Consider the following 15081-nt stretch of genomic DNA (forward strand, 5'->3'; position numbering starts at 1 on the left):
CTCAGGCCCTCAAATCCTGACAACCTCCTCGTAAATCTTCTCTGAAACAATTTCAAGCTTGACCACGTCTTTCCTCTCACATGGTGACCAAAACTGAACACAGTACTCTAAATGTGGCCTCGCCAACGTCTTATATAACTGTAACATGACCGCCCAACTTCTATACTTCTGCCATAGTGAGGCCCACCGGAAATTGGAGGAACAGCACCTCATATTTCGCCTGGGCAGTTTGCAGCCCAGTGGTATGAACATCGACTTCTCCAACTTTAGATAGTTCCTCTCTTCCCCTCCTCCTTCCCAGACCTCCCTCTATCTTCCTGTCTCCACGTCTATCCTTCCTTTGTCCCGCCCCCCTGACATCAGTCTGAAGAAGGGTCTCGACCCGAAACGTCACCCATTCCTTCTCTCCCGAGATGCTGCCTGACCTGCTGAGTTACTCCAGCATTTTGTGAATTCTATACTCCATGTCATTCTATACTCCATGTTTTTAGAGATGCAGCATGGAAATAGGCCCTTCAACCTGCTGAGTCCAGGATGGCCGTCGATCACCCATGCGCACTTATTCTTTGTTATCCCACTTTCTCATCCGCTCCCTACCTGCTAGGGGCCAAATAACCTGCAAACCCACGCGTCTTTGGCCCGTGGGAAGAAACCCACGCGGTCACAGGGAGAGTGTGCAAACTCCTGAAGGACAGCACCGGAGATCGGGACCGAACCCGGGTCTCTGGCGCTGTGAGTTAGTGGCTCTATCAGCTGTGCCACTGTGCCACCCTGTTAACAATGAGGTGTCCATTCTTCTGATGTGTGTCTGTTGCAGGTGTGCCCCCTCGGAAAGCCGGTTACATAGACGACCTGGTAGTGATGCTGCCTCAGAATGTGTGGGACTATTTGTACGGCAGGTGGGTAACCCTTTTACAAGTTTCTGAGAGATGTTTGTGCAGGTTTCATATTTTCCTAAACATCTATTCATGTTCCAGCTGTCTCACTCGGGGCATTGTTCTGCACAGATATTTTCAAATGGAAAACCTAATATTAATGGAATCGGGATATTCAGTCCTTGAGGGCTGATTACATAATGCTATTCTGCAAATAAATCTCAAGGAGACACAAAAGATGCTGGAATCTTGAGCACAAAAAAAAAACAAGGGGCTGGGGGGTCTCAGCAGATCAGGCAGTATCTGTGGAGGGAATGGACAGGTGTTATTTCGGGTCGGGACCCTTCTTCAGACAGAAGGTTCCTGACCCAAATCGTTATCTGTCCATGCTCAACACAGATGCTGCCTGGCCCATTAAGTTACTCCAGCAGGTAGACACAAAAAGCTGGAGTAACTCAGTGGGACAGGCAGAAGGAATGCATCTCCCCACAGGTGCTGCCTGTCCCGCTGAGTTACTCCAGCTTTTTGTGTCTATCTTCAGTTTAAACCAGCGTCTGTAGTTCCTTCTTATACAAGTTACTCCAGCACTTAGTTTTTCAACTTAAATTTCAAAACTGCCTGTGGAATTTGATAAACTAAATTGTGATCCGATTCTAAATAAAAGGCAAGTACTTTGATTTTCAGTTCCCACAGATAAATTCCCAGAAAGTAAAAAGATGCAGCATGCCACTTATTTTCCCCTTCGGTGAAATGTGCTAATAATTGCATCTGGATCATTTGTGTCACTGGAAATTTGACCAGACACTTCGAGGTATATTATCCTTACACCCTGAAACGATTTCTATAGTGGGGCACAGTGGAATTCTCTGCCTCAGAAGGCAGTGGAGGCCAATTCTCTGAATGCATTCAAGAGAGAGCTGGATAGAGTTCTTAAGGATAGCGGAGTCAGGGGGTATGGGGAGAAGGCAGGAACAGGGTACTGATTGAGAATGATCAGCCATGATCACATTGAATGGCGGTGCTGGCTCGAAGGGCCGAATGGCATCCTCCTGCACCTATTGTCTATAGTTTAGAGAAACAGTGCGGAAAAAGGCCCTTCGGCCCAACGAGTCCGCGCCGACCAGCGATCCCAGCACGCTGACACTATCCTACGCACACTAGGACAATTTACAATTATACCACGCCAATTAGCCTACAAACCTGTATGTCTTTGGAGCGTGGGAGGAAAGGGGAACACCCGGAAAAGACCCATGCAGGTCACAAAGAGAACGTACAAACTCCAAACGGACAGTACCCGTAGTCAGGATCGAACAATGGTCTCTGGCATTGTAAGGCTGCAACTCTACCACTCCATCACCGTGCCACTACAAGGAAGATATTTTCTGAGTAAGTTATTCCAAAAGTATCTTAGCCTGGACTGCTACCCTCCTTGTCCACTCCCAAGACACCTAGATTAGGTGGCACTGTGGCTCAGCTGGTTGAGCTGCTGCCTCACACCACCAGAAACCCGGGTTTGATCCTGACCTCGGGTGCTGTCTGAAGTTTTCACGTTCTCCCTGTGACTGCGAGTTTCCTCTGGGTGATCCGGTTTCCTCCCACGTCCCAAAGGCGTGCCCGTTTTATAGGTTGGTTGGCCCTCTGTAAATTGCCCTCTAGCGTGCAGGGAGTGGATGAGAAAGTGGGATAACGTGGAACTAGTGTGAACGGGTGATCGATGGTCGACATGGACTCGATGGGCTGAAGGGCCTGTTTTCATGCTGTCTCTCTGAACATCCTTCCAAAGCAATAATGCAATGTAATTCCTTGATCACTTTTTTTTATCCTTTCCTTTGATTCTCCCTCAACCCCACACCCCTTAATCTGTCCTCGCCCCATGGTTGATGTTTGTTGTGATCTCAATTAAAAATTTCAATATGTACCTCTGGGTTTTGTGTGATCTTCCAGTCTGCAAATTAACTGGAGTATATTCCTAAATAATAACTGTAGGGCATTCCAAAAATACTTCCATCAGTCACCATTTTATTTTTGTTAACAAACAGGTTCAGTGTAAATGCAACGTTTTGCTTCTTTCTGGATTAGTTTAGCTCAGAGATACAGCAGGGAAGCAGGCCTTGTATTAACACTATCCTACACACACTAGGGCCAATTTTTCCATTTACCAAGCCAATTAGCCTACAAACCTGTACGTCTTTGGAGTGTGGGAGGAAACCGAAGATCTCGGAGAAAACCCACGCAGGTCACGGGGAGAACGTACAAACTCCATACAGACAGTACCTGTAGTCGGGATCAAACCCGGGTCTCCGACGTTGCAAGCACTGTCTGGCGGCAACTCTACCGCTGCGCCACCGTGCTGTCGTGCAACTGTCTTGCAACTTTCAACGAGTTTCATAAAACAATGAACTTCTGCTTTGCTCTCCTCTCAGGTTTGGAGGGGGTCCAGCTGTTAACCATCTCTACACCTGCCAACACTGTCAGATTGAGATCGAAAAGCTTGAAAAGAGAAGGAAGATGGAACTGGAAATGTTTGTGCGGGTAGGAAAACAGAAGTTACAGTCTCAGAGTCATAGAGTGATACAGCGTGGAAACAGGCCCTTTGGCCCAACTTGCCCACACCGACCAACTTGCCCCATCTACACTAGTCCTACCTGCCTGCTTTTGGCCCATATCCCTCTAAACCTATCCTATCCCTGTACCTGTCTAAATATTTCTTAAGCGTTGCAATAGTACCTGCCTCAACTACCACCTCCGGCAGCTTGTTCCATACACCCACCACCATCAGTGTTTTTCTTTTAAAAGTTACCCCTCGGATTCCCATTAAATCTTTTCGCCCTCACCCTAAGCGTATATCCTCTGATTCTTGATTCCCCAACTCTGCAAAACACTCACCCAATCTATTCCTCCTGTGGTTTTATACACCTCTATAAGATCACCCCTCATCCTTTTGTGCTCCAAGGAGTGTAGTCCTAGCCTGCTCAACCTCGCCCTATAGTTCAGTCCCTCGAGTCCTGGCAACATCCTGGTAAATCTTCTCTGGATCCTTTCCAGCTTTCCAACATCTTTCCTGTAACATGGTGACCAAATCCGAACACAATACTCTAAATGTGGCCTCACCAAAGTCGTTCATGACTGTAACCTGACCTCCCCACTTCCAAACGCATGTTAAATAAGTCTCATAAATAGTCTAGTGTTAAATCTGTCGAGCTTTTGCAGTGCATGTTGGTCAGTCAATTCTTAAACATTTAATTTTTCATTAACATTCTTAAACATTTAATTTTTCATTAACTAAGAGTTTCTGGAGGTCAGTTTGATAATTTAATGCTCGCAGGATGGAAAATGCTAGTGCGAGCAGGTCCTTGGGGCAAACAAGACCTTGATCATCGAGTCATAAGTTTGCACAGTGGGTAGAGTTATCCCAGCTCAAGAAGTAAGCGTGGGATGTTAATTGTTAATGACTCGAGGGGAAAAACACTGCTGTGCTCCACGTAAAGAGCTCGGCAGTGGGTGTGACTGGATTGTGCTTGTAAGGAGCCAGTGTGCACCTGATGAACCTAATAGCATTGTTCTGTGGTATAATCATTTCATGGAAATGTGAAGGAAGGAACTGCAGATGCTGGTTTAAACCGAAGATAGACACAAAAAACTGGAGTAACTCAGCTGGAGGGTCACGCAGCATCTCTGGAGAAAAGAAATAGGTGACGTTTCGGGTCTGAAGAAGGGTCTCAACCTGAAACGTCACCCATTCCTTTTCTCCAGAGATGCTGTCTGACCCACTGAGTTACTCCAGCCTTTTGTGTCTATCTTCATGTAAATGTGATACTGGCTAATTGTGACTGTGCGTTTCGATAATTTATGGTCTTGCATGTATAAAGTATATATTTTAGCTACTGTATTGACTTTCCACGCCTGTTTTTGTAACCATGCCCAACTGTGAAACACATGTGGTCAAATGTTCTCACCATCAAAAAACACCTTTGGCTAAATCTAGTCCAAACCGATTCAGCACCTCAATTTTAGCTAAATTGCCTTGCCCCATGATCTTATTTGTACTGGGAACAAAAACAAAACATGGATATTTCCCGCATTAATACCCCTGACACTTTAAAAAAGTATTTACTTTCCACTGTAAAACCAGCTAATAGCATGTCTGCCCTGAGCTGTACCATGGTCTTTTGACCTGTTACTTAATGATTAACCATAGGAAAACTGAAGCTAAACTAGTTATGTGCAGTAATAAGAATCCATCTTTCAGCTGTAAAGTTCACCTATGAATATGAACTAATTTTGTTATGTTATCCTATCCAACTTCCTCCTTCTGAGTTTGAGTTTAGTTCCTTGTCACGTGTACCGAGGTACAGGGAAAAACTTTTGTTGCGTCCTAACCAGTCAGTGGAAAGACAATATAGTTTAGTTTATTGTCACGTGTACCGAGGTACAGTGAAAAGAGTTTGTTGCGCGCTAACCAGTCAGCGGAAAGACGACACATGATTACAATCGAGCCATTCACAGTGTACAGATACATGATAAAACGTAATACTGTTTCGTGCAAGTTTAAGTCCAATCAAGTCAGATCAAAGTCCGAGGGTCTCCAATAAGGTAGATAGTAGCACATGACTGTTCTCTAGTTGTTGGCAGGATGGTTCAGTTGCCTGATAACAGCTGGGAAGAAACTGTCCCTGAATCTGGAGGTGCGCATTTTCTCACTTCTGTACCTCTTGCCTGATGGGAGAGGGGAGAAGAGGGAGTGTCCGGGGTGAGACAGGTCCTTGATTGTGCTGCTGGCCTTGCCGAGGCAGCGTGAGGTATAAACGGAGTCAATGAAGGGAGATTGGTTTGTGCGATGGTCTGGGCTGCGTCCACAATTCTCTGCCATTTCTTGCGGTCTCACTCTCACTTTGCTGGTAATAAATTCAAGGGACGTCAGTAATAAAAGTGAAAGATTAGCTTTAATTTGTTAATCTTTACAGAATCTATGCAATCATTTTTTGACTAGCTGTACATATTTGTTTTCAATGTTTGTACATTAAAACTGTACCAATGCCTTGGACTTGCCTGCTCTGCAATTCCGTGCATTAGGATGTCACGACTTTGTGAAAGACATATAATTCTTGCAAGTCTTTTGTGCACTGTACTGTGTATTATTCACTGTTTATTGCAGGTGTTTGCCACGTTTGTGAAGAGCATTGATAAACTGATTGCAACTTTTTTTTTTAAACAGTTAAACAAAGCTTTCCAAGAAGAAGACTCGCCCTCTGTTATCTACTGTATTAGCATGCAGTGGTTCAGAGAATGGGAAGGATTTGTCAAGGGCAAGGAGCATGGTATGTGAACCTCCTCCTTGAAGGGATGAAATGAGTGCCATCAGATCATTGTTTATTCCACTTTTATTCTGCGAGAACAGAACAGTGTAGGAAGGACCTGCAGATGCTGGTTTAAACCGAAAATAGACACACAAAGCTGGAGTAACTCAGCGGGTCAGACAGCCTCTCTGGAGAGAAGGAATAGGCGACGTTACGGGTCCAGACCCTTCTTCAGACTGAAGTTTCGGGTCCCGACCCAAAACGCAGCCTGTTCCTTTTCTCCAGAGATGCTGTCTGACCCGCTGAGTTACTCCAGCTTTTTGTGTCCATAGAACCGAACAGCACTGAAACAGGCCCTTCTGCCCACAACATTCAATGGTTCTTTATTATCATAGCAAGGTACAGTGAAATCCTTTTTTTCCCCATGCAGATCAGTAAGAATATTGCCATACATAAGTATAATACCCGATTAAGTACACAATGCATGGACATGGCCCACTGAGTCCATGTGTAAGAGTCGCCCGGTCTTGGTGTCATTTAGCCAGTCCCGGCTGCAGCTGGCTATAAAGGCCTGTTGCAGCCGTCGCCTCTGTCCGAGGTTGTCCCGTGAGCGTCATCTCTGCCAGAAATGATACCAAGAGCAGCCCTTATCTGCCTGCGTGTAATCCCTGTTACCCACTCCCACCTCCTGCATTTCCACGTGCTTATCCCAAAATAACTTAAACAGTCTGATGGTGTTTTCACGTGGGTTGCTTTGTGAGCTGCCGAATGTATTGAGAACATAGAAGCAAGAATGCATCATACCCGGCCCTCAACCTCCTCTGCCAATTAATAGTATAAGAAAATAACTGCAGATGCTGGTACAAATCGAAGGTATTTATTCACAAAATGCTGGAGTAACTCAGCAGGTCAGGCAGCATCTCAGGAGAGAAGGAATGGGTGACGTTTCGGGTCGAGACCCTTCTTCAGACTGGATCAGTACCTTTCTACAACTGCCTTACAAATAGTCAAAGACCATCTAACAGCGAAAGGCAAAGTGCTGGAGTAACTCAGCGGGGCAGGCAGCATCTCTGGAGAGAAGGAATGGGTGAAGATTCAGGGTCGAGATCCTTCTTCAGACTGAGAGTCAGGGGAGTGGGAGTCTAGAGTTATGGAAGGGTAAGGTGTGAAAACAACAGATCAAAGCAGACGATGATTAGGAAATGTAGAATGGTTTATTGTTAGCTGAGGGGAAGGTGACAAGGAGGTATACAATCAGTGACGTTCATCAGAAGGACAGGGAAATAAGTCCGAGAACATAGGGTGGGGGAGGGAGAGAGAGAGAGGGAAAGCAAGGGTTACTTGAAGTTAGAGAAATCCATATCATACCGTTGGGGTGTAAGCTGCCCAAGCGAAATATGAGATGCTGTTCCTCCAATTTGTGCTGGGCCTCACCCTAACAGTGGAGGAGGCCCAGGGCAGAAAGTGTGGGAGGGGGGTTAATGTGTTTGGCAACCGGGAGATCGCGTGGCCCAAGCGGATTGAGCGGAGGTGTTCAGCAAAACGATCACATAACAAAGAAAGTTACCAAGACTTGCAAGAGTTTAAGGAGAAAAAAAAATCGCCTCATCTTAAATGGATGACCCATTTTCAGTCAGTGACCCACTAATGCTAGATTTTCCCACTTAAAGAAACACCCGCTCCTATGTCAAACAAATCACCTCTCTTGAAAACTCCAGCAGATGCTAGTCTAGTTGATCCAACTATTCCTCATCCATTCCAGATATCATTTCAGTAAACGTCTGAACTGCTTCAAGGCATTAACAAGCAGAGTAAATGGGCATGAAGTAGGAATGCAGGTACAGGAGCTGGCAACTCGACCCATCTAAGCACCCCAGTACCACATTGCAGCGTCAAATATGTTCATTAACCTGCATACTTGCCCAGGATAGCCGTCATACAGCACAGAAACAGACCCTTCGGCCCAACTCGCCTGTGCCAGCCAAGATGCGCATCTACACTAGTCCCATTTACATGAACCTGGCCCATATCCCTCTGAATCTTTCCTATCCATGTATCTGTTTAAATAACTTTTAAATAAAGTTCTAGTACCAGCTTCAGCTATCTGCTCTGGCAGCTCGTTCTATACACCCACCACCTTCTGTATGAAAAACTTGCTCCGCAGGTTCCTATTAAATCTTTCCCCGCTCACAGTAAACCTGCACCCTCTAGTTCTTGCTCTCAGATTAGCATACTGGGCTAGTCCCATTCGCCTGTGTTCAGATTTTTTTTTTAGATTTTTAGATTTAGAGATACAGCGCAGAAACAGGCCCTTCGGCCCACTGGGTCCGCGCCGCCCAGCGATCCCCGCACACTAACACTATCCTACACCCACTAGGGATAATTTTTACATTTGCCCAGCCAATTAACCTACATACTTGCACGTCTTTGGAGTCAGCACACGCCCCTCTAAACCTTTCCTATCCAAGTACCTGTCCAAATGTCTTTTAAATGTTGTTATTATAACAGCCACAGTCCCGGTAAGGTGAGAAAAGTACAAAAACCTCTGTTTACAGATTATGTTTGTAGTAGTAGGAAAACTACTTGGTACTTCTTTTCAGAAGTGATCAGATGATAAAGCATTCAATTACAATCCATTTAGTTTATTGTCACGTGTACCGAGGTACAGTGAAAAGCTTTTGTTGCGTGCTAACCAGTCAACAGAAAGACAATACATGATTACAATCGAGCCATTTACAGCGTATAGATACATGATAAGAGAATAATGTTTAATGCAAGGTAAAAACATTATTAACATTATTCCGAACGTTAAAAGGCATAATGCTTTAGCTGATTATTGTAGATAATGATCATCTGCTAATTTAATACCAGTTTAATTCTTCATGTTTTAGAGCATCCTGGTCCTATTGATAACACTAAGATCGCCTTTGGCAAGAGCAGCCACCTCTCTTTAAAACAAGGTATGTCCACATTTTCTATTTTCATGAGTGTTTCAGTCTCGTTAAACTTAATAGAACCCTGAAGACTCGAGAGATGGCAGATGCTTGATTCTTGAGCATAAAGTGCTGGAGGAACTCAGTGACGCGTAGAATCAGTGGAGGGAAATGGACAGACGAACTGAAACATTATGTAGAAACGAGGAACTGCAGATGCTGGTTTATACCAAAGATAGACACACAGTGCTGGAGTAACTCAGCGGGTCAGGCAGCATCTCTGGAGAAAAGGAAACGTCACCTATTCCTTTTCTCCAGAGATGCTGCCTGGCTCGCTGAGTTACGGCAGCATCGTGTGTAGTATAGTATATTGCCACGCGTAGAGATGGAGTGAAAAGCTTAGAATTGAGTATAGAATTCACAAAATGCTGGAGTAACTCAGCAGGACAGGCAGCATCTCTGGAGAGAAGGAATGGGTGACGTTTCGGGTCGAGACCCTCAGACTGATCGTTGTGTGATCAGACTAATCAGGTTGCGTTGATTTACAGGGTCGGTGAACCCAGCCTTATGCACAATTATCAAAACAAAACCATCAGCCGTCTCTAGCAAACCAAAAAATCTCACTCAAAACATTCTTAATTAGAGCTTGCGGTTTTACTGGGGCGGGGAGGGGGGTTAAGGATGAGTTGAAAAGGGTGGCCCATGAGGACAAAACGGTAGCGCAGCGGTAGAGTTGCTGCCTTACAGCGCCAGGGACCCGGGTTCCATCCTGACTGCGGGTGCTGTCCTTATGGAGTTTGTATGTTCTCCCCATGACCTGCCTGGATTTTTCCCGGGTGCTCTGATATCATTTCATTAATGATAGGAGAAAATTAGGCCATTTGGCCCATTAAGTCTACTCCGCCATTCAATTATGGCTGATCTATCTTTCCCTCTTAACCCCATTCTCCTACTCCCCATAACTCCTGACACCCGTACTAATCAAGAATCTATCTATCTCTGCCTTAAAAATATCCATTGGCATGGCCTTGGTTTCCTCCCACACTCAAGACATACATGCTTGTACGTTTATTCACAAAATGCTGGAGTAACTCAGCAGGTCAGCCAGCATCTCGGTAGAGAAGGAGAATGGGTGACGTTTCGGGTCGAGACCCTTCTTCAGTTAATTAGCTTCGGTACAAAATTGTAAATAATCCCCAGTGTGTGCGTAGGATAATGTTAGTGCGCGGGGATCGCTGGTTGGTGCGGACTCAGTGGGCCGAAGGGCCTGTTTCCGCGCTGTGTCTCTAAACTAAACTAAAATCTGACCTGTTTGTTGATAATTGAGTTATGTAACTTCCTAAATCCAGGAGCTGATTCCGGCCAAATTTCCGAGGAGACGTGGAATTTTCTGCACTCGATCTACGGAGGGGGTCCGGAGATCGCTCTGAGGCAGAACGTCGCCCACCAGGATACGTCTTCCGCAGAAGAAAAAAATGAGGTTGAAATCCGTCCAGTCCAATAATGGTTAAAGCAAATGTTAAGCACTGAAACTGAGATGAATTATGCTGAATTGTGAGCATTCCAGGATGTGAGATATTTTCCAAATATAATTCTTGCAGTGGCATTAACAGTACGTGTTTAGGGACAATCACAAAGTCATCCCTGTTTTTGTAAAGTAATTCGACATAGGTTTCTGGTCTGCCTGTACTGAGAGATGATTGTGTTTTCTGGGTGGTATCTGATGTAGATTTGGTCTGTGAATGGGCCCACGCACTGAAAGTGTACGCGTATGAAGCAAAACGCTATATTAAGTATGTTAAGTCGACTCAGGAAAGCACTGATTTTTTGTTTCTTTGCACTACACTGTGGATGAAAAATTTAAAATTGCAAATGCCTTGTCCTTGCTATTGTAAGCAGGTAAAGGAATATTCTTGAGAGCTCACAAAAATTATACACACGAGTCTGCGTAATATGTAGGTCAGGTTAACCCCATATACGCATTCACATAAGTTATAACATCTTGCAAAGAAAGCCCTTGAGCGCAACATGTTATTGCCATACCACCTCTTCAACTGGAAATAGCTCATTTCCCGTCTCAGCCTTTTCTCAATTAGACATTAGACAGTAGGTGCAGGAGGAGGCCATTTGGCCCTTCGCGCCAGCACCGCCATTCACTGTGATCATGGCTGATCATCCACAATCACTACCCTGTTCCTGCCCTCTCCCCATATCCCTTGACTCTGTTATCTTTCAGAGCTCTATCAAACCTTCTCTTGAAAGCATCCAGAGAATTGGCCTCCACTGCCTTCTGAGGCAGAGAATTCCACAGATGAAAAGGTTTTGGGTGAAAAAGTTTTTCCTCATCTCCGTTCTAAATGGCCTACCCCTTATTCTTAAACTGTGGCCCCTGGTTCTGGAATTTATATTAAATTTCAACAATATGGGTGGCACAGTGGTGGAGTTGCTGCCTCACAGCATCAGAGACCCTGGTTCGATCCTGACTATGGGTGCTGTCTACGTTCTAGATTCTACGTTCTCTCTGTGACCGCGTGGGTTTTCACCGTGTGTTCAGGTTCCAAAGACGTTCAGGTTTGTAGGCTAATTGGCTTGGTATAAGTGTAGAAATTGTCCTGAGTGTGTGTAGGATAATGTTAATGTGAAAAGGACCTTGCCGAGGCCAACGATGTGGCACTAAAATTTGCTCGCTATTGGCAAACAGCTGTGTGATGACACGAATAAATAAATAAAAATGCGTGAGGATCGCTGGTCGGTGCAGAATTGATGGGCCGAAGGGCCTGTTTCCGCGCTGCATCTCTAAACTAGACTAAACTAATATAGTCCCTCCCTCCCCATCCCCATTTCTCTCCCTCTCCCATTTCTCTCCTTTATATTTATTTCTTCTTATTTCTCTCTCCCTCTCTCGAGTGCTCTCTCTCCCCTTATTTCTCTCTCTCTGATTCTTATTGACCATTGGTTAGCAAATTGATAAATTGATAAATATCTTTCCATTATTTATATCCATTAAATGTTTCACAATTTAAAAACTCGTTAAATTGCTCTGGTTGCTGAGGGAATGCTCCCCACTCTGCTTACACTCTTACTCTCACTCTTGCCTGAGTTAGGCAGTTGTGGATTCAAACTCTCCTTCAGAGTTTTGAATTATCTCTGGGAATGCCAAGAGTGCTGTATTGTTGGAGGTGCTATCAAAGTGCCTGGTCCTAACATAGAAACATGGAAAATAGGTGCAGGAGGAGGCCATTCGGCCCTTCGAGCCAGCACCGCCATTCATTATGATCATGGCTGATCATCCTCAATCACTAACCCGTGCCTGCCTTCTCCCCATATCCCTTGATTCCACTAACCCGTAGAGCTCTATCTAACTCTCTTAAATTCATCCAGTGATTTGGCCTCCACTGCCCTCTGTGGCAGAGAATTCCACAAATTCACAACTCTCTGGGTGAAAAAGTTGCTTCTCACCTCAGTTTTAAATGGCCTCCCCTTTATTCTGAGACTGTGTGGCCCCTGGTTCTGGACTCCCCCAACTTTGGGAACATTTTTCCTGCATCTAGCTTGTCCAGTCCTTTTATATTTTTATACGTCTCTATAAGATCCCCTCTCACCCTTCTAAACTCCAGCGAATACAAGTCTAGTCTTTTCAATCTTTCCTCATATGACAGTCCCGCCATCCCAGGGAATAAATCTCGTGAACCTACGCTGCACTGCCTCAATTACAAGGATGTCCTTCCTCAAATTAGGAGACCAAAACTGTACACAATACTCCAAATGTGGTCCTCTGGGCAAACGATCAATGCTGTGCCAGGGCGTCTCTCAGCTGTCCTCTCTCTGCACTGCTGAGGAGGTTTTCAGATAGACTCCACCAACAGCACTGTAATCTTGACCCAACCAGCTACACTGAACCCAGGTCGGTGTTTGTGTTTAATCTGCTCAAGACTGCATGATTGAAAAAAATAGTTTGCCATGAGCAAAGGATTTGTGGAGGAGAGAGGAGACATTATAGATGGTTTTTTTCCTCCGCTGCATATTTAGTTTAGTTTGGATACAGCGTGCGAAGCAGGCCCTTCGGCCCACCGAATCCGCGTCGACCAGCGATCCCCGCACACTAACACTATCCTACACACAATAGGGACAATTTACACATACACCAAGCCAGTTAACTTACAAACCTGTACGTTTTTGGGGCGTGTGAGAAAACCGAAGATCCCGGAGAAAACCCACGCAGGTCACGGAGAAAGTACAAACTCCGTACAGACAGCACCCGTAATCGGGATTGAATCCGGGTTTCCGGCGCTGTAAGGCAGCAACACTATCGCTGCGCCACCGTGCTACCCATATCGTTGCTGAAATGTCCCTTCACCCATGATGTTGGTGTGTAAGGTTACAAAATACGCACATTGTTTAGTTTAAAGATACAGCAAGCAAAATGGCCCTTCGGCCCACCGAGTCCTCGCCGACCAGCGATCCCCGCACACACTATCCTGCACACATCAGGGGCAACTTGCGATTATACCAAGCCAATTAGCCTACAAACCTGTACATCTTTAGAGTGCTCTCAGCGACATCTGCGAACCTGTATAAAAACAAAATGGCCAGCTGGTCCATAAAGTTTGCCAACGCTCATTGATGGAGCTACCAGGATGGAATTCCCACCTCTTGCCAGCTCTCTCAAGCAGAATAGTTTTATCATCATCAGCCCATGGATTTTGTACTCCACTTTCCAATTTAATCAAGAACGCAAAAACCGGTGCACTAACCTTTTCATTGTTATGGATTTCAGGTGGGGCAGCGGTAGAGTTGCTGCCTTACAGCGCCAGAGACCTGAGTTTGATTCTGACTTCGGGTGCTGTCTGTACAGAGTTTGTACGTTCTCCCCGTAATCTAGGTTTTTTCTGGGTGCTCCGTCCGGTTTCCTTCCTTACTCCAAAGACGTACAGGTTTGTAGGCTAATTGGCTTTGATAAAATTTGTAAATTGTCCCCAGTGTGTTTCGGATAGTGTGCGGGGATCGCTGGTCGGCGGGGACTTGGTGGGCCGAAGGGCCTGTTTCCGCGCTACATCTCTAAACTAAACTTAAACTAAACTTAGATTTCGACTCGGATGCATGATTCTTGGGTGTTTTCTCAGGACTATTCCACTAAAAATGCAAGTGTTTCTTCTCCAGGCAAAAATTATGTAGCTGATGCAAAAATGATACTGAAGCACGTTAGACTGACTAATCACTCTTGTGTAACAACCTTGAGTTGATCAATTAACTACCAGTCTCCTTAGCATGTGCCTCAAAGGAATTCTCCATAAATGTAAAAGAATGTGTTTGTGGGTATGTGACTCTTCTCTTTCCAACAGGTCTATCCCTTGAGTGTTTTTGTATTAATTTATTTTTTAAAATACGCATATAAATATCAACTGCAGCTGTGACTGATTTAAGTTTAACTTGCACTTTGTAGAAATTATGACCATCTTACTGCATTTTAAAAAAAAGAAGAGAATAATCATTTGTCAGGAATGTATAAGTACTTTGAGGACTTTAATTGTACATTAGTGGAATCAGGCTCCAGCGATGTTTAGAATGAAGCACTCTCCCCTCTCACCTGTGCATGTTATCTGACCCTGGGTTAAAAATGTGAAGATGTGACGCACTGATACTGGTATGGAATTGTGGAAGTAAAGTTGGAATGCATAAGTAGAGGACGTTCTCTTTGCTTTTCAATTCTCTCCAGAAACGTTCAATAAAATAAATGACACCAGCTCTGTTACCGATTTTTCTCGACACAGCACGTCAGCTATTTCCTTTTCTCCAGGGATGCTCCCTGAACCCCTGAGTTACTCCAGCATTTTGTATCTATCTAAAATGTAACGGCGTAGGAAGGAACTGCAATGCTTTGGTTTATACCGAAGATAGACACTCAACGCTGGAGTAGCTCAGCGGGACAGGCAGCATCTCTGGAGAGAAGGAAATGGTGACGTTTTGGGTCGAGAC

General features: G+C 44.9%; 1 protein-coding gene across 2 annotated transcripts in view; it reads left to right on the forward strand.

Annotated features, from left to right (window-relative positions):
• Positions 1-15081, forward strand: part of usp33 (ubiquitin specific peptidase 33) — an 85273-nt gene that overhangs the window by 55004 nt on the left and 15188 nt on the right. For both annotated transcript variants that reach the window (XM_078408162.1, XM_078408163.1), the window contains exons 20-24: positions 818-899; positions 3299-3407; positions 6091-6193; positions 9064-9132; positions 10455-10585. In XM_078408162.1, the coding sequence (XP_078264288.1) occupies positions 818-899; positions 3299-3407; positions 6091-6193; positions 9064-9132; positions 10455-10585 (494 nt within the window). The remainder of the gene's footprint in view (positions 1-817; positions 900-3298; positions 3408-6090; positions 6194-9063; positions 9133-10454; positions 10586-15081) is intronic.

The sequence above is a fragment of the Rhinoraja longicauda genome, chromosome 11 (assembly GCF_053455715.1).
Source record: "Rhinoraja longicauda isolate Sanriku21f chromosome 11, sRhiLon1.1, whole genome shotgun sequence".
In the NCBI taxonomy this organism is placed as follows: Eukaryota; Metazoa; Chordata; class Chondrichthyes; order Rajiformes; family Arhynchobatidae; genus Rhinoraja; species Rhinoraja longicauda.